The 19,085-nt window shown below is 42.6% G+C and overlaps 1 protein-coding gene and 1 long non-coding RNA gene across 2 annotated transcripts; one reads left to right on the forward strand and one right to left on the reverse strand.

Moving 5' to 3' along the window:
* Window positions 1–51: 51 nt before the first annotated feature.
* LOC143134375 (PRELI domain-containing protein 1, mitochondrial-like) lies at window positions 52–11,857 on the reverse strand. The gene is made up of 6 exons (XM_076294732.1): window positions 11,740–11,857; window positions 10,701–10,883; window positions 10,132–10,357; window positions 6,994–7,107; window positions 6,178–6,256; window positions 52–1,554 (listed from the first exon to the last, which is right to left on the reverse strand). The coding sequence occupies exons 2-6, from the start codon at window positions 10,790–10,792 to the stop codon at window positions 1,415–1,417; spliced, it is 651 nt and encodes a 216-aa protein (XP_076150847.1). The 5' UTR covers window positions 10,793–10,883; window positions 11,740–11,857; the 3' UTR covers window positions 52–1,414.
* Window positions 11,858–16,800: 4,943 nt separating this feature from the next.
* On the forward strand, window positions 16,801–18,845 carry LOC143135249 (uncharacterized). The gene is made up of 3 exons (XR_012988863.1): window positions 16,801–17,036; window positions 17,943–18,032; window positions 18,202–18,845. It is a non-coding gene; the product is annotated as an uncharacterized LOC143135249 (long non-coding RNA).
* The last annotated feature ends 240 nt before the right edge of the window (window positions 18,846–19,085 follow it).

Raw genomic sequence — 19,085 nt, forward strand, 5'->3', positions numbered from 1 at the left:
TGGTTTACTCGTTCTATAGTCAAAATCATCAAAAATCACGTTATCAATGAATGAACATATACATCTTTAATTTAATGAATACTAGTAAAATAGGGTACATTTACAAAATAATTGTAATGCAGAGGGGACAGCTCTGAAATGATTTTTAGATTGTGAATTTGTATTCTGTAACAAAATCTGTCTAGCATTCACACAACACATGATATAACTAACCCAGTGTTCCAACTCTGAATCTTTTCAACCAACCGCCCTCTGCTGTTTAACAGCTGAAAAGACATTCTGAACCTTGAACGATCAGCACACACAGAAGATACACATACTGATATTTTGCTTACATCAGTGGTTCTGAAACCAAAGACAGAACTAACCTGCTAGTTCTTCAATTTAAGTGGATTAAAGCTATACCACATGCCGGCTATAGGCCTTGCATAGTATAGAACATATCTTTCCTCATCTTTTAGAATTGTACAATATTAGTAGTCACCAAGTCCATAAACCCAAACCGGCACATTCCAGCTATTCCAAAACAAATGTGTTCAGCCCGGCATAGCACAGCACAGCAGAAAAACATGTTAACATTTTCATATGTGTACACAAAATGCAGTCCCTTTCGTTTTCCAGAGATTGTAGTGATTTCTGTATTGCCTTGACATAATGTTTCAAATTAACATATCCAGCCATAATTGCCATAATTACCATCATCCTCTTGGGATGGCATCATTTTTTTTTGGGAAGGCAACATTTACCATACACTAAAAAATAGGATTAGTAATCACACATATCACGATGACTCAAATCAATACTTATTCATACATACAGATCTAAGATCCTGATATAACAAAATAATTAGAATTAAAAAAAAAAAATCCAATGATATCCATCGACATGGAATGCAGGCGTGTCCTTCAGGACACCTCAGATACATCCCATATCTGACCAAATCACTTTGACTGATATAACTAAAATAACCCCCATTATCCACATGCATGACATGATTCATATTTCGAAATTAAGTAAAATATTCTAGCATAATATGTTTCTCATGAGAAACTTTGTCTTCTTTCTCTGTGCAATTGAAATGTGTGTGCATCCTTGCATTGAAATGAGTCTCATGCGCTCCGTCTCGGAGCATGGGAGAGGTAAGAAGCAGAGAACAGTCACTCTGAAGAGAGATTGCACCACAGTGCAGTACCTGAGAGTCAGTGCTACGTCATTTAAAAGGAGAGAGAACGAGAGATCAAGAGACTGAGAGAGAGATATAAATATATAGAGAGAAAGAATAGATAAACAGGCTTGATCCCATTAAGGCTCCGATCAGAGGAAAGGCACACCTGTTTGGTTCTCTGTGTGTTCGTATTGTGTGTGTGTGTGTGTGTACACTGCAAGTCAAGTCCCAGTGAGTGGCGTGTCCCAGTCAAACATACTGGCTGGGTTTCTGTGGGCTGGCGGCCGAGGCTAGTGTCTTGGCCTTCTCTGTGGCGGCCATAGCGGCCCCCTTGGCCTTCTCAGACGCGTCCTTCACCGAGTCCCTGAGGAGCCACTGGGGCACTTCTCCTGAGACACAAAACACAAAACAACATGTGAAGAAAGATGTGGAGGTTTTCACAAACAAATAGAATAATTTAGTGCATTACTAATCATCCTCCTATGTTACACTTTACACAGCTACCTTCCATATTTCACTCATTACAGGTATCATTTTAGTACTGAATAAACCTTTTTGAAACACAAAGTCTTTGGATAATTCAATTCAGTTATATTTTATAAATACAGCCCAGCTTGACTTTGAACTCAAACCCTCTAAAGCAAGTACTAAAAGCAACAGGACTGTAACCATTTCATCTTATATAAAAAAAAAACACTTGCCAAAACACAAAAGCGCTTATAAAGGCCATATATATTAGCCTGCTTATATGGGTGAATGAGTAAGGTGAACTCCATGAGGTGACAGCATTGCATATGACCTTTGGGTGCACATGCAGGGGTAACTCCAGGCGTCTGGTATGGCATTGATTACAGGGCCGCTGGCCTGTCATCACACACTGCCAGAGACAGCACTGTCTGGGCAGCCCAGGCATCTGGAGAGCCCACTCCAGCAGGAATGCCATGGTGAAGATTCATCTCATAAACCTCCACGGCTCAGCTTACGGAAGGTGAGCACTTGGGATGTGTTGTATGACATGTTAACTTATTCACCAGATCAGGGGAGGCAGCAAAATCACAACAGAACAACTGAATCACACAACCAGCAAAATATAAAACAAAACAATGTCATGACGATTGAGGAACTGGACAGATCAGTGTGGTGATGAACCTTCCATCTCCAGAATACAACAGAGGCCACAGTAAAAGGGAGAGCCTCGCACACACAGTGGACTGTGGAAGCCTGGGGCCTTATGGGAGAGCAGCAGCCTTCAGTGCAGGCAGGGTTCTATTTCTGGTGGAGAGGGGGGTTTTCGGCTTTTTGGCCGAGCTGCTGGGGTCAACGTGCTGCACGCCAAGCCCCTGCACTCCGCCACCAGCAGACACTCAAGGAACTCAGGACACAGAGTTCTGGGCAGGGAGACAAGGCACGACGGATGCAGGACACAAAACAGAGAGGGGGGGGGGGGGTGATGGTGAGTGCAGGAGTGTGCTTTGCGATGGGGGTGGGGTCTCCTTTAAGTGTCCTGAGTTGCTCTCTCTGCCAGAGGGACAGTGCAGGAATGCAGGGTGCTGTGAATGGGGCTGTGAGGGGCTCTGTTCAGGCTCAACTTCAAAAACATGACACACCACTGGCTGCGCACACCACTTTTAAAAACAAAGACTTGGACATGGGTTATGAATGACTGCTGCTTTGTAACTTTAAACCAACGCCTCGCATGTGAGTATAATTACCCCATGAGTATCTGATGTCTGGACCCCCCCCCCCCTCACCCCCACTCCTCGACCCAAACGCTCTCAACCTCGACCCTCCTCTCCAACAGGAGGGCTGAGCCACTGACCAGAATAGCTCGAGCCCCGGGGTCCTCGGGCGACGGACGATGCGTTAGCGTAGCCTGTAGGCAGGGGTAGGAGGCGTGAGTGGAGGGGCCCCTCTCTCCACCGAGGAGCGCACTCAGAGGGGTTTACCGCCCCACCGTGCCTGCGTCTGACGAGCTGCAGGGCAGACGAGAGACACACACCACACCCCCTCCCACTGGATGACAAAAACAGCAGTAAGAGATGAGCGGGCTGCCACTGACATGCACAGACCAGCGCCATGATCTGTGGAGCCGCCCCATCATCTCCAGAACTCACGGACCCATGAGAGCGGATTAAGGCTTTTGCAAAAGGAAAATGAAAGTAAACTGGCCTTTGAAGGTGGGCTGAGACGCACTTAAAAATACTGTTTTTTGGGATGTGGAGAGAGAATCCCAGTAGTTGAGGAGGATTTCTCTATTTTGCATCATCCCAGCACTTGGTGTAGAAAGCAGTCCTTCCCAGGACGCAGCCTCAGCCCTACACTGTAGCCCTGTTGCAGGATGTCCGGATCAACACAAGTAATAATTAAGCATGGCAGTGCAGCACAGGGGTGGGAGCCACATTGGACTGAATTAGATTTCATATATTGGCATGTATTGAGATTTAAAATACTGTATGATAGTGATTTGTGATCGTGGTATATTTGAGATACAATACTCAATATTTGTCTCTAGTGATATAATTACTTTCAAGCATCCAAACCAAAACCCAGCAAAAAAATCATCTATAAATCAAGTAACCTAATTGCCTGAAAGGGGTGAAATTTTAACATTTTTGACCAAGGAGGTCTCCAGACACACAAGCGGAGACAATGGAGAGGTCAGTGTGATGGCTCAAACCACGCATGCAATGGAGGTTGTGTCAGTTCAACTTGAGGTTACTTTAGTCTATTTGTATTGCAAAATGTACTTTTTGTCCCCACTGAGGCACAAACAAGTAGCCTTGGAAAACCATTGACGAACTTCCGGCAAATTTGAGATTTGCTCTGCAAGTCCGTCTGGCCAAGAGCCCATTCAAGCCCATTTCCAATTTTCCTAAATCCAGGCACCAATCACAACCGTTGAGGCGGGCTTTACACGATGACGATAGAGCAATGTTGAAGCCGGGGTTTTTTTTAAATATCAATGATGACTGTTGCCAAGGAACAGCGCTTGTTTGAAGCTGCTATCACATCGGTTTTAGACAGGGAGTTAAAAGAAAGTTTCCCATACTGTTTCCTTATGTTTGAATGTGTGAAAATGTACAAAAATGGAAGGGATACCTATATGTGATATTCTGCAACAATGGTAGGCTACTGAAAAGTGTTTGATATTTTGTTAATTTATGCAGTAGCTTAGGGTGGACAGATGACACCTAGCCTACAGAAAACACTTAATTCTGAATTGATGTGCTATGCTGACTTGTATGTATGCCACCAATGGTTTATTAAAACATCACAGTAATTTATTTCGTCAGTCATCATGTTCATTTCCACAATATCTGGTCAGCTTCTTTATCATCAACTACACCGTTTCAGCCAGAAACTCTCAGAATGCTAAAAAAATTAAGTGAACACATTGCAACATCGAGAGTTTTTATGGGAAGAAAATTATTTACAGACCACTAGCCGCTGCTAAGCAACACTTCAGTGTTATTTGCCTCGAAATAATTCCGGCATAATTGCTTTGAACGTTTCAGAGTTTCACAAAGCCTTGCTTTGCCCATCCCCGTCAAAGATGTTGGTCGAGTGGCGGTGGAGCCATCAGATGCATTGCTAGCCTACATCCTCTTTGAAATCTAATATTGTGGGACGTTTACATAGCTTAAACTAGGCTATATATTTATTTCGTACCCCATGCCTGTTTTATATGTCCCGGCCAGAAAGGACAAATGAAACAAAATGCACGTTCGACTTTTTGCTAAAATAACTCCTGAACGGTTTTGTTCAGAGCTGAAAATTCAATTGTGTTTGACAGAGGACAGATGTAGGTTGCTAGTGACAAAATATTAGCTTTCAGTGTGGTACGACGTCTTTGTAAATTATGTTTAATTAAAAAAGTGTTTCATTCTTCCCCGTTCTCCCCTAACCTACAACCAGACAGTAAACTGTTGCAAATTGTGTGTTCCCGTCTCTTTCGTTGCTCTGATTTGTTTTGGTCTCTCCAATTGTGTCCGGATGCATTTTGATCCTTTGGAAATGGGCTGTGAATTAACCTTCCCCAGACCCACTCTCAGTTGAGAAGGGTCTGGTGTCAACCGGGCTAACAAACAAGAGTCTCTATGAGCGTGGTACAGCTATGGGGAGTGGCATGACAACGGTCCAACTAAAGTTATTCACAAAACATCTTCTGGATGGGAACTAGGCAATAGGACAAACAAAATAGAGGGGTTCTAGCTACACCAACTCAAAAACAGCTATTGTGTATACAGTACACTGACAATTAAGTCTGGTACATTTCTACAATTGGAGCTAGCAGAAGAGATCTAGAACAGTCTGCCAAGCAAAAGGCTCTGGCATGCATTATGACCATATGCCTCAGAATAAAGCCATACAGGAATACTTACCACCACTGTGAGCCTAAAGCAGAGTCCTATACTTTAGCGTATGTATGCAAGAGACAGAATTACACACAGATAGCGATCAGCAAAACAGCCCTAGACCACTCTATGGGCCATGCTAATGCTTAGAGTCCACTAATATAATCTTCAAGGCCCTCTACATAATGCTCACACACTATGAATTAATTTATCACTGTCTATGTGGCACACGGACTAAGAATCGTCAGTCAGAGATTCATTGCCTCAGCGACATTGCAGCTTCCTCCATAGACAAGCAGTTGTCTAGGTTCTGACTTTTTCCATCCGTGCGGACGTGTGCAGGAAATATGAATTCAGCCACAGAAAAGGGAAATAGGCACACTGACTTTAAAACTTTGGAGATATTTTCATACAACACTAGACACGCACACAGATTTCTGTTGGCAACTCAGAGTTGGTCACCAGAGGATGAGCCAATTCAACAGTAATGGTGCTAGAGCTATTACTGTCCCTAAGGATTTCAGGGAGTGCTCTTAAGACATGATGGAAAATGTGATGCATAACCAGCATCTAACCCATCCTAGAGTACTGGTTATCATTTCCTATGGTTCTAAAAGAATGAGGATAGATGCCAGAGTGTGAGTGCGGTGGACATACCGTGCATGTTGGCCAATACGTATTCCAACCCCTTCATGGCTTTCACCTGGTTACTCTTGAAGCGTGCCAACCCAAACTCCTGTGGAAAGACAATTGAACGCACAATTGAGAAATGTGTTGTTAGTGTGGATAAAATCCTTTAAAGGAAAACACTCTCACACACACAAACACACACACACACACTTCCTCCATCCCACAATCAGCCTCAACACAGACAGCTCTCATTTGCCCCTTTTCCTCTCTGGCCCGTCCTCCTCCCTCCCTCCCTCCAGGACATCTAAGGCTGCCATACAGCACTAATGTGGAGACCAAAATAACAGTCTGTAGTTCTTCCCCTCCACTGCTCAAGATTTACATCTCCCACTCTTGGCATTCAGAATCCAGCTCTCCTCCACCTGGCTCTGGTGCCTGACCCATAAACTACCCATATTCCCCTTTCCATAAATCTGGGTCAATATTTACAAAAATAATAAGAACAGTGCTTGAAATATCCAACAGGGAGGAGATATTTGGCCACTGGGATGTCATTCTCCAAACAAGTGTCAAAATCTTTGGTGATTGAATGCTAGTAGGTTTAACAGGTGGCCCATTTATGATGTGATCCCCAGGGCCATTTCATCTCATATGTTAAACGGCACTGAACACTCACTGGAGTAGAGACTAGGAGCTGACAAGAAGATGGCCGGCACAAGCAACTAGTCAGTGTTGCCTCCCGACTGGACTGGGGTGCTTGGTGTGTTGTGTGCAGGGTGCGGTCCTACCTGGATGGGACTGGACTGGGGTGGTTGGTGTGTTGTGTGCAGGGTGCGGTCCTACCTGGATGGGTCTGGAGAAGCCGTAGATGCCGGATGAGATCCAGGCCTCGCGCTGGATGTCGGTGCAGTGCGGCCGCTCCTCCGACTGCTGGAACACGCAGCGTTCCCGCACCGTCTGCACACAAGCACGGCTTTAGAACCAGGACTTCACACAGGAAACAACATTACTAGAAAAGAACTGAAAAAAATAATAACAAAACCGAGACGTGCAACAGAGCCATTATGTCTTTGTATGGCATTCCTAATCCAATGATCAAAGTTACGTCACTGCCTGACTGACCTGCAGGCCCCCTAAAAGAGCTATCTGGCGCATTTGCAACACGGAGAGGGACAGTCGGTATAAGAGCGTGGAGCAAGTCAGACAGAACCGCATGCTGCTTGTTGGACAACAAGTCCTCTGTAACCTTAACAAATAGACTAGGTGCACGAAAGGCTTTTCCTGTACTCTCATGTATTTCCGGTGGACCGTTAACTGTGTTGTAACAACATCTTCTGTTATATTCTGCTCCTTACCTTCACTCCGACACTGAATATCTTGTTTGCCCAATAATAACTATTTTAACACGCATAAATCCTTCTTTATCGTAACATGCTGATTCCCTAGTGCAACCCCCAACCGGGTCAGTGTGTAGACACTAATTACATTAACAATAGCAGCAGGTTCAAACATACCTGACTCCACTGGAAACAAACCAACGCACAGAGAGCATTTTGTGCACGTAGTCTATTCTTGCACTTCTAGGTCTTAGAAGATCCACTACCACCATGCACAACTGGTTTCCAGGGCAGCTGGCAGGGCTTGATCAGCCATTTATAAACATGTTACTAGTGATTTCAAAGAGGTGATTCATGACTTATGACCATAACATATGGTCTAATATCAGGACAAAATAAAAATAAAAATAGATAAATTTGACTAAGTAAGAGCAAATAGATAAGAGCATCAGCACCAGGAACCATTTTCCTACTTGGCCCAATAATCTAAATCTTAAAGTTGGCCAACATTTTTGCATACTAAGTGGCATAATTCTGCAGCTGTCTTGGGGAGAAAAACATATAAACCTTCCAATTTATACACAATGGAAAACTTTGTGGTTTCCGAATCTCCCAAATCAAGGAATTTTCCTTACACAGAGGCGTCTTTGTGGTCTGTGCCAGGATGCCGTTGCTAACCAGCACAAACAGGCCTGGTGTGTGAGAGTGGCTGAGGAAAGGCCTGCTGGGGGAACGTGCCCTCTGACTCGTGATCTGGGACACCCAGGGCCAGCCACTCAAGAACACCCACCAACCGACACATACTGACCAGAAATCAAATTTAAAAAGGCTAAAAACACACAAGTTTAGCCAGTCATAGGTTGCACGAGGCTTTCGGAAGAACACTTAGTTCTGCTTTTAACCTATATCTGGGGACAGTATCAACTTGAGAAAACAGAAATTAGCTATTTTAGGAACTAAAACAAAAGTACTTCAGAGTCTGTTGTGCAAGGGGTGTTTGAAGGGCCAGTTAATGTGAGAGTTTGAGGAAGTGTTAACTGCACAGTCAGATTTAGGAGAGATATATGCTTTCAAAACTGGCAAGGCGTATTTTTTTTAAATCTGTTTTACTGCTGAAACCTAATCAATTTTGGTCCCATATTTTTGCATATTTATTTTATTTATGTTGACTTGTATAGGCATTAACTGTAAAGTAAAGCCAACCAAGGCCTATCTCAAAATCTCTAAGGTCATGGTTGAACAAAGCTTCTTATGAACCCACTTTCCTGCAGATAAGTTCTGTGGGACTAAAAAACATGAGGATTAAAACTCCACTCAACGGCTGCTTTCTTAAGCACATCTTGCTAGTACTAGGTTGGACCCCCTTTTGCCTTCAGAACCGCCATAATTATTTGTGGCATATATTCAACAAGGTGCTGGAAACAATCCACAGAGATTTTGGTCCATATTTACATGGTAGCATCACACAGTTGCTGCAGTTCTGTTGGCTGTACATCCATGATGTGCAGCCTCCTGTTACACCACATCCCAACGGTGCTCTACTGGACTGAGATCTGGTGACAATGGAGGCTATATTAGTACAGTGAACTACTTGCACCAGTTTAAAATGACTGAAGCTTTGTGACATGGCGTGTTATCCTGCTGGAAGTAGCCATCAGAAGATGGGTGCACTGTGGTCATAAAGTGATGGACATGGTCAGCAACAATATTTAGGTAGGCTGTGGCATTTAAATGATGCTCCAGGGGCCAAGAACAGATTCACCACACTATTACACCACCACCACCAGCCTGAACCGCTGAAACCAGGCAGGATGGATCCATGTTCTCATGTTGCTTAGTCAAATTCTGACCCTGCAATCCAAATGTCGCAGCAGAAATCAAGACAACTTTTTCCACTCTTCTACCGTCCCAGTTCGGTGAGCCTGGATCTCATCTGCTTCACGGTTCAGCATGTTGTGTGTTTAAAGATGCTCTTCTGCATAGCTCGGGTTTAATAAAATGGTTATTTGAGTTACTGTTGCATTTCTTTCAGTTCAAACCAGTTTGGCCATTCTCCTCTGACCTCTTGACATCATCGGGCATTTTTGCCCAGAGAACTGCTGCTCACTGAATATTTTCTCTTTTTCGGACCATTCTCTGTAAACCCTACAGATGGATGTGTATGAAAATCTTAGTACATCGGCAATTTCTGAAATACTCAGAAAAGCCCATCTGGCACCAACAGCCATGCCACATTCAAAGTCACTAAAATCACCTTTCTTTCCCATTCTGATGCTCGGTCTGAACTTCAGCAGATCATTTTGACCATGTGATTGGCTGATTAGATATTTATTTTAATGAGGAGATGTAACAGGTGTACTTAGTGGCCAGTGAGTGTATTTCATATAATACATCTACTGATGAAAATATAATATTTAAGCATTGATGTTTTCTAATATTGCAATGTAAACTCTGTCACATTATGTGAACATCAAGCCCCTGTCATAAAAAGTGAATCCAGCAGCACTGTCACAGTCAGATTGATTGCACAACTACAGTACCAGCACCATTGCACACTAAAGTAATTCCTGTCAGCACGAATTCACCAATGATGGTTTACAACTCAACCTCACCCCTCTCACTAATGAAAATACTAGCTGCGTACCATCAGTGTCGTGTGGTTGAGGTTCCACGTGTACGTGGTGAAGCTCTTGCTGACTGGGTCAACAACAGAGTCCTCCAGGATGTAAACCGACTGCGAAAGGTTGATGGGGAAGAAGCACTCTGCCCACCGCGGGAGCCGATTGGTCTTCGTGAGAAGGCGCCGAGTGCGGAGCTGATGATCTGCGGTCACCTCCCTGAACACAACGTCCTCCGTGAGGACATGAGTGCTGAGGATCAAACAGAAGCACAGGTGTACTCAAATTCACTAGATATGCATTTGATCCCTGTAGTTGGCAATGAGTGAATAAAAGCATGTTTTGGTGGATGTGTGATGAGTTACACAATATCTAAAGCTCAACTGAAAAGCTATTATGCAGAGTAAGATGTGGAAAGTGTAAGATCTTAAACACAAATAGTAAATGAGATCAATTGTTCCATCCACCTCAGAGAACGGTGCAATCTATACCTTTAAAAAACACACACGCCAGACACACACAAGTGCTCACATGGAGTTCAATACACAAGTTTTAGTGAACTAAAAGTAAACTGAACTGTGCTAAGGAAACTTACCTGAATGGATTGGGATACCTCTGCCAAAACGCAGTGGTAACATGGTCCCATGAACTTTTGATATCAGTCTCATTAAAGAAATATTTCACCATTATCCCAACAGTCAATGGGTTGTTTTGAGTGTATATGGCCCACTTGTTGACATAACAGTTGTCCTATTCATGTGAGCTTCTATCGTAGCGCCTGTGGAAGAGAACACAGTTTAGTGGCCTCACTTTGCAACCACAGATTCCTTGTTAATTTTGTTAGGTTGAAGAAAAAGACTGAAGGGGTAACAGGCTTGACCTGTCTAAACTCCAAAAAAATAGATGTATTGATATAGGTCCAATGTGGACTTTGAAAGGCAAAATATGGGGAACTTTTTCAAACGTCAATCTCCTCTGGAATAATTGAAACCTTACTAAATTCATCTGACTAGTTACTGGGGAATGACTTTGATGACTATATGCAAACTCTATGAGAAAACTTCCATTTAAATATTACCATGAATAACTTATAGCTCTTAGCTAACATTGCCTAAGATGATAAGCTATAACGTTACCACTGACCTTCCCAATCAGCTAAGAACTTCTCAAAACGACAGGTTGTATAGCTTGACAGTTTGCCAATTACATAACTGATAACCTGAAACGCAAACTTCTGATGACTTAAGTTAACGTTTAACACTCAAACCTACTTTTCACCTTGACAGTAACTTAGCTAACGTTAGTGCAACCATCAGGCTAGGTTATCTACACATGAGCTAGCTAACGTAGCTAGTCTGTCTGACGTTGTTTGCCAGGTAACATCTGAGAACAGAAGTTCATTGGGGATCTCATCTTCTGATGTCAACCGGCCCTTAGTGAAAAACGCCAGACCGTTCAAATAGCAAAATATAACGTTACCATGAATGCTATTACGACATTCATTAACTATTCATGCTGCTGTCTCATAAAGGGCTAGCTAACATTGGCTGAAGTTAGCCCGATAGCTATCATCATCATCATCATCATGTATTAATGTTACATAACAATACCAAGAGATACTAATAACAACTTACCAAATTCATGTGGTCAAAACCCATATGTCGCTATCCCCATATTACAGTACCGTTCAATCGTTGTCATTTATCGGTCGTCAGCTACAGCTAGGCGATACTGGTTTGTCGTTGGCCTACCTCAATGACAGATTGTTGAATGTTTTACGGTGGGGAGGAGTTCGACGCTATGTGCTCATTGGCTGAAAATACCACCATCGGTAGACTAGCTGATCCCAAAGTTGTGTAGTAGAAAGCATTTCTGTGCTGAGCCTCGTCTACCATCTAGTGGATTGCCACATCTAGACCAAAGATTCTAGAACAGAGCTCTGTTCTAGAATCTTTGATCTGTTTTGTATCCGTTTAGCTAACTCTTTTCCTGCAGACACATCTAGGCCTACTAACAAGACATTTCCAACATGACCCACTACAGAGCCCGTCTACGGAGACATTCTTTGCCCACTCAGTTATATTGCGAGTTCATGATAATGTCTTCTGTGAAAAGATTGTAAACGTCCAGGAACACTTTTGGAAGTGAATGGTAAGCATAAAGACATGCATTTAATAATTCATTCATACTGCCATGGCAGGCAAAGTACACTAAGTAAATATACACACTAAAATGCTTATTGGATATATAGACATGTTATAAAGGTGTATGGATAGGGCCTCAAAATATGAAGGATTTTATACTGGCCAACAGTCTGCCCCATTGGTTCCATCTTTTACGGAATTTCCAAACACAGATTTGGAAAAAACTTGCAATACAAACTGTTCTCTAACCCACTACACTGGCGACAGGAACCCAGATAAGACCAAAATAAAAATAAAACTGTTCGATTCCATTTTCCCTAGAGCATGTACATCAGACCACTGTTTCATAGTCCCATCTACAGTCTCTGGCTTTTGTGAAAGTCCAGTAGAAAGGCAGGCATGTAGCATCTCTGTCCTTTTCGCAGGAAGGTACAGCAGTACTGAATGCTGCATGTTGCATACCAGCGTGGACCATATTCTCCATTGGGGAATGCACCTTCTCAAACATGCAGTAAGTAGAGACACACCCAGTGGCAACCAAGGCACTAGAGGGGTGGTAAGGTCCTATGTAGAGGAGTGTGTCATCCTTCTCAGTTTTATGTGTAAGCCAGATGGACGTTCTCATAGCAGTGGAGGATGATGAAGAGTCCTCACCAGCCTGAAACTCTCCCGATGTTCCCTCCAGAGTTTGTTCTTTAGGGATTGTAGACCGGGTTTGCCCCACTTTTGGCTTCTTCTTTTTCTCTGCACAGCTCTGCACAGGACATTCCGTGCAGCCATTGGTTTTGTTGGCCAATACAATGGCTAACACACCAGGGAAGCAGATGGCAGGTCCGATGGCAATAAGGGGAACATTACCAAGACTCTCACCCTTCAATCCTGACACTGTAAACATGAAGCCGAAGAAAAGAAAGATGCTGCACAAGGCTACCACCATACCTGTGCGTGGGTTTATGCCTTCCACTCTAGTCATCTGGGAAATATACTTATTGACCCCCTTCTAAAATAAATGTTTCCATCTGATATGGATCAATGGCCCAAATAAATTCTAATAACAGAACCTGAAGTAAGTAATAATTCTGTAATTGAATCTACATTGTCTTTGAGTTTCCATTAATCGTTTGCTAGCACGAATGGTTATGGTAAACCTAGTTTATGTCTAAAGTCGACGGGTGCTTTTATAGTGACAGGTCCACCTCCTGGAATATCCACACACAGAAACCTGAGAATCCCACAGGCCACTAGGGAGGCATCCACAGGCTTTCCTGGGAGTGTGCATGCTGTCACCGACTGATGGTATGCACGGACTTCCGCATGCCAAAAAATTGCATTGCAATTACACATCATATGAAGACTTTCATAGGTGAGGTTGAAACTTTACATTGCATGCCCAAATGCCTTATTCAAATGTGTAAATCCTCCACTAACCATTTTTTTATCACCTCATTAAAAATAATTTCAGTACATTTCTGTGTAGGTTGTACTTAGCCTCAAATAGTTCATTCATGGTTTACTGAAACTGACATTGGATACCCGATCCATCAGACTGGGTTTGGAGTCTTTGAGTCTTTGGCATAATGTAACACATCTAAAACACTTCCGTCCATGCAGTCAGCCAGAAGACACCTTGTGCCTTACCCAAACTGCCGACAAATATAGAGGAGCATCTCTTTGGACTCTTTGCCAGGCCTGAGGCAAAGGAGATACCCTTAAGACACTAATTAAAGCCTTTGAAGTATTAAATATGGAACCTTGAAATGCTGGATTGGCTAGTGGTACCAGCTATATTTTTTCAAGTATTATTTACACAAACCTCTGGTTGACCTTATGTTGCAGGGTGACCACATGTTTAAAACTGCTACTAGCAGAAATGGCACTCAGTTCTCCTGAGATTATTCTTGCACGCACACATCCATTAACTCAAAGTAATCTCAAATGATATCGGACCCCCCATAGTGTCAGTAACAAGCTCTTGCTGTAAATCAGACATAAGATTCACTGGGTATTATGTGTGAGTTGAATCAGTGTCTTTCTGCAAACATTATCTATGAAAATGGTTACATTGAATCATGATTGTGATTGTCACTGCGGAAACTAAGAGTTGATGGATCTCAACCACGTTGGTATTTTGTTTAAGATTTACACATTTGTTGTTGTATGTTAGTTGAGCTCTTTATAGCCTGGGGCATGAAGGAAAAAATAGCCTTGTTTAGAACTGTGATACTAAAGTATTAATAGCTATCTCCCCATCTTCACTATGGTATGTTACAGCAACATGTGAGGCTACTGGTCAATAATGTCAACCTATGTCTGACAAAGAAACCCGGCATAATGTGAAAGCCTAGCCTGGTGAGCCAGACCCACATTAAAATGTAGGGTCTGGGCACTCACCGTTCGCAGTGCTCAGTCCGAGGGTCGGGATAATCAGTTGTCTTTCAAATTCCCTCTGCACGCAATAGGACGCAATAGGATATTTGTTTTCAAGTAGCAGGGAATTCAAGCCAAACCGTTGCAACTCTGCCATCAATCATTATGTTAAGCCCAACAAACGACTCTATACACGATTTCAATGCCAGATTTAGTTTCGATTTCTAGAGCTCACAAGTCAATGGAGAGTTGCTAGACTAGCCCTGGCAGCAAATGTAATTGTAAAATTGTAAAATGTAAATGTAGATTTCTAGGCTAGTGAAAGCCTACAGTATCTCACAAAAGTGAGTACACCCCTCACAATTTTGTAAATATTTTATTATATCTTTTCATGAGACAAAACTGAAGAAATGACACTTTGCTACAATGTAAGTGAGTGTACAGCTTGTATAACAGTGTATGTACAGTACTGTCCCCTCAAAATAACTCAACACACAACCATTAATGTCTAAACTGCTGGCAACAAAAGTGAGTACACCCCTAAGTGAAAATGTCCAAATTTGGGGCCCAATTAACCATTTTACCTCCCCGGTGTCATGTGACTCGTTACAAGGTCTCAGGTGTGAATAGGGAGCAGGCGTAAATTTGATGTTATCGCTCTCCCACTCTGTCATACTGGTCACTGGAAGTTCAACATGGCACGTCATGGCAAAGAACTCTGAAGGATCTGAAAAAAAATATTGTTTTTAAATAATTGGGGGGTCAGCCTGTCAGTGCTCAGACCATAACGCCGCACACTGCATCAAATTGGTCTGCATGACTGTCGTCCCAGAAGGATGCCTGCAAACAGTTTGCTGAAGACAAGCAGACTAAGGACATGGATTACTGGAACCATGTCCTGTGGTCTGATGAGACCAAGATAAACTTATTTGGTTCAGATGGTGTCAAGTGTGTGTGGCGGCAACCAGGTGAGGAGGACAAAGACAAGTGTGTCTTGCCTACAGTCAAGCATGGTGGTGGGAGTGTCATGGTCTGGGGCTGCAGGAACCATGAATGCCAACATGCACTGTGACATACTGAAGCAGAGCATGATCCCCTCTTCGGAAACTGGGCCGTAGGGCAGTATTCCAACATGACAACGACCCCAAACACACCTCCAAGACAACCACTGCCTTGCTAAAGAAGCTGAGGGTAAAGGCGATGGACTGGCCAAGCATGTCTCCAGACCTAACCCTATTGAGCATCTGTGGGGCATCCTCAAACGGAAGGTGGAGGAGTGCAAAGTCTCTAACATCCACCAGCTCTGTGATGTCGTCATGCACTGTAAAAAAATATTTTGGGGGGTGGTAAATACAATACCTGAACATTGGTTAAAATGTACTTGCCTTTATTAATCAGCAGGTAAAATAATAAAAATTGGGTAAATTCTGCCTACACTACTTATTTTTTAACAGTAACAACGTCTACCTAAAAAACTATGATAAAATATACCCAAAGAAATCAGTTTTGCTCTAGGCTACAATGCGCATGCGAACGACGGTTGGAGATGTGCTCACTCGTCGGCTGATGGAGTTACTGGATTGATGGTAAGCTATGATTCCTGTAAACTGTACCGTGTAGCTGTTATATATGCCTATGTCCTATTATATCAAGAATGATATGATTCCTGTAAACTTTACCGTGTAGCTGTTATATAGGCCTATTATATCAGGAATGTGAAAAACGTCAACGTTTAAGTGGTGGGAGCAGTGGCAAGTTCAACACGGTTCAACAGGGCGAAATAGCCTAGCTATCTGGCCTCGAGTGCGTGGACCTAGTCCTGAATGTGATTGTGAATATAATGTGTGTTTATGAACATAATCCATAGGTCTATCCATGTATCGAATAAGTTGAAGTCTCAAATACGCAATAAGCTTGTGAACACATGGCTAACATCAAATGTACAGTAGCCTAGTTTAGCTGCCTGGGCATAAATTTAGCGGTCCAAGGCAAACTAGCTTAAAATGCTAGTTGGCCTGTCGGCTAGCTGAAAAACGTTGAGTAGGCTAGTACTAGCCTATTTAACGAGTGGTCTTTGCGGTCTTGCCCTAGCCATATCCGTGTGAAACAACCCCACGTTCATTCACATCTTATTTAATGTGACGAAGTTAAATGATCACTTTGATATAGGCTACATCAGTTTACAACAGCTGTTGGTGCTGGAAAAGCATCAAATGTGTAATGTGTGTAATATGTGAAGCAACATGTATCTTATTAATGTCCCCTGTCGACTGTTTCTAATCTGTTGTGTATATTAAAGTCAACATTTTGGAATCATGACAACTATAACAATCATTGCCTGCCTGCCCTGTCCATTGCAGGTTTTGGACAAGAAAAGAAAAGAAGAGAGAAAGGAGAGAAGAGAAAGAGAACAGAAAACGGTATGTGAGTGCTTCAAATGAACTGGTTGTGCAAAGTTTGTAGCTTCACCACATCAAAACGATTGGATCTATTGAAGCATTATAGATTGCAACATGGGCATTTTGGTCGAAACCAGTCCATATCCTGTCTTCATCATGATTGCCCTTGCACCTTTAAGACATGGGGTGCTTTAAGGACACATTTGTCCAGATATCACCCACAGGAAACCAAACCAGGCCAGCTACTCTCCTTCACGTGCCTAGTGTGTAATTATGTATTATGTGTAGTTATGAAGATAATATGTATAACCCACTAGTATATTGTCTGAATAAATCCTGGAAACAGATTCCACTTTAGAATGGGAGCCTATCTCCCAGTTGTTACGTGCTGTTTGTCACAGCAACCTGGGCAGTGAAAGTACAGCAATGAAGTGGAGCTTATTCTACAACTGCTCTCCCACTATTCGGGATAGATTCAGACAGTATACTAATGGGTTATACATATTCTCTTTTGGGACTAAGTACAAATTAGTAAGTAGAGATCAAGGCTTACTAGGTCATTATTAAGATTATATCAAGAATGAAGGCCTAATTCATCATGAACAAGACATTTGTGAATACATGGCTAACAAATGATTGCTGTTGCCTAACATATGCCTTACAAGTCTCTAATACAGGCATTAATTAGGTATGTATTAGTGGCTAACATATGAACCTTAAAATAAAGTGTTACCTCTTCTTTCCTCATCTCCTATCACCCTCCTCTCAACTCCTTTTCTATTACTCTCTTCTCCTCCTCTTCTCATATTCTTCTCCGGTCCTCACATCTCCGTTTCACATCTCTTATCCTTCTCCCCCCTTGTCCTCCTCTCCTCTTCCGCCTGACTTCAACTATAAGTCCTCTCACTAAAATGCATCTCTTTTCAGTCCCAGAGCATTGACAAAAAGAGGGATGCCGTTGTCTGCTGCCTTATCGAGTATCTTGGAGAACAGCAAGAACAGCTCTTCCAGTACCAGGTATGTTATTAAATGATTGATTAACACAGGGTTCTACGGTGGCCCTAGATTGCGAAACACACCAAATATTCATGCAACACACTACAACACAACTGACATGTATTGGAATAGCATATTGTTAATACTCTAAAAATGCAAATGCTTTTATTTGTTTCTTTTAAACATGGAGGACCAATCTGAGGGACACACAAACCACACAATGAAGGTGATCGTCTGGAGCTTGATGGGGCGAAGCTAGGCAAGAAAGCCCACAGCCTGAAAATCAAACTATTAGAGTGATTTTCGTGTCAGATTTTGAGATTCACTCACTCACACACTCACACACACACACAAACACACCAACCATACACACACAGCTGTGAATGTGACCAACATGCCCGCACACACGCACGCACACACACAAAGAAACAAAGAAACACATACGCACTCACTTTTTTTGAGGTTTAAATGTTCTGTTTTAATATTACCAGGCTGCAGAAGACTTTTCTGTGTCATGGTTACTTGTGTGTTTAACAATGTTGGTTACATGTGTGTTTAACGTGTCAGATTGACTGACTCACTCACTCACTCACACACACACACTCACTCTCTCCATCTCTCTCTCTCTCTCACTCACACACACACTCTCCCTTTCTCTCTCTACACACTCTTTCTCTCTCTCAATCTCACACACACGCTCTCTCTCACTCACACACACACACACTCTATTACACAAACACTCTTTCTCAATCACTCACACACACACACACCCTCTCTCTCTCTCTCTCTCATATGCACACACAAACTCTCTATCACAAACACACACACACACACACACACACACACACACACACACTCTCTCTCTCTCTCTCACACACACACACACTCTGAGTTGTACTTACATTTATTTTTTCATTTCCATAGTGGAACACTAGTGTGTTTTTTTTGTTTTTTTCACAGTATTGTTTAAATATATTGTGAATCTGTTTGCTTGAATAAACAAGTTGATCAATACTATCTGCTGTGCCTGAAAATAACTTCTAGTAAATCTAACCTTCCCTGAATAGTTAATAG

Source organism: Alosa pseudoharengus, unplaced genomic scaffold (assembly GCF_046254945.1).
Source record: "Alosa pseudoharengus isolate Yale_2024_CS ecotype anadromous, Long Island Sound unplaced genomic scaffold, YU_APseudo_1.1 YU_APseudo_1.1_scf_2, whole genome shotgun sequence".
Classification (NCBI taxonomy): Eukaryota; Metazoa; Chordata; class Actinopteri; order Clupeiformes; family Clupeidae; genus Alosa; species Alosa pseudoharengus.

Excerpts from the sequence above, each read along its gene's own strand:
- LOC143134375 (XM_076294732.1), bottom strand. The coding sequence starts at position 10,792 with ATGGTGAAATATTTCTTTAATGAGACTGATATCAAAAGTTCATGGGAC. Across the intron at positions 10,358-10,700 it reads AGGTATCCCAATCCATTCAG|CACTCATGTCCTCACGGAGG; the intron begins GTAAGTTTCCTT and ends TTTGATCCTCAG. Across the intron at positions 6,257-6,993 it reads GCTTCTCCAGACCCATCCAG|GAGTTTGGGTTGGCACGCTT; the intron begins GTAGGACCGCAC and ends GTCTTTCCACAG.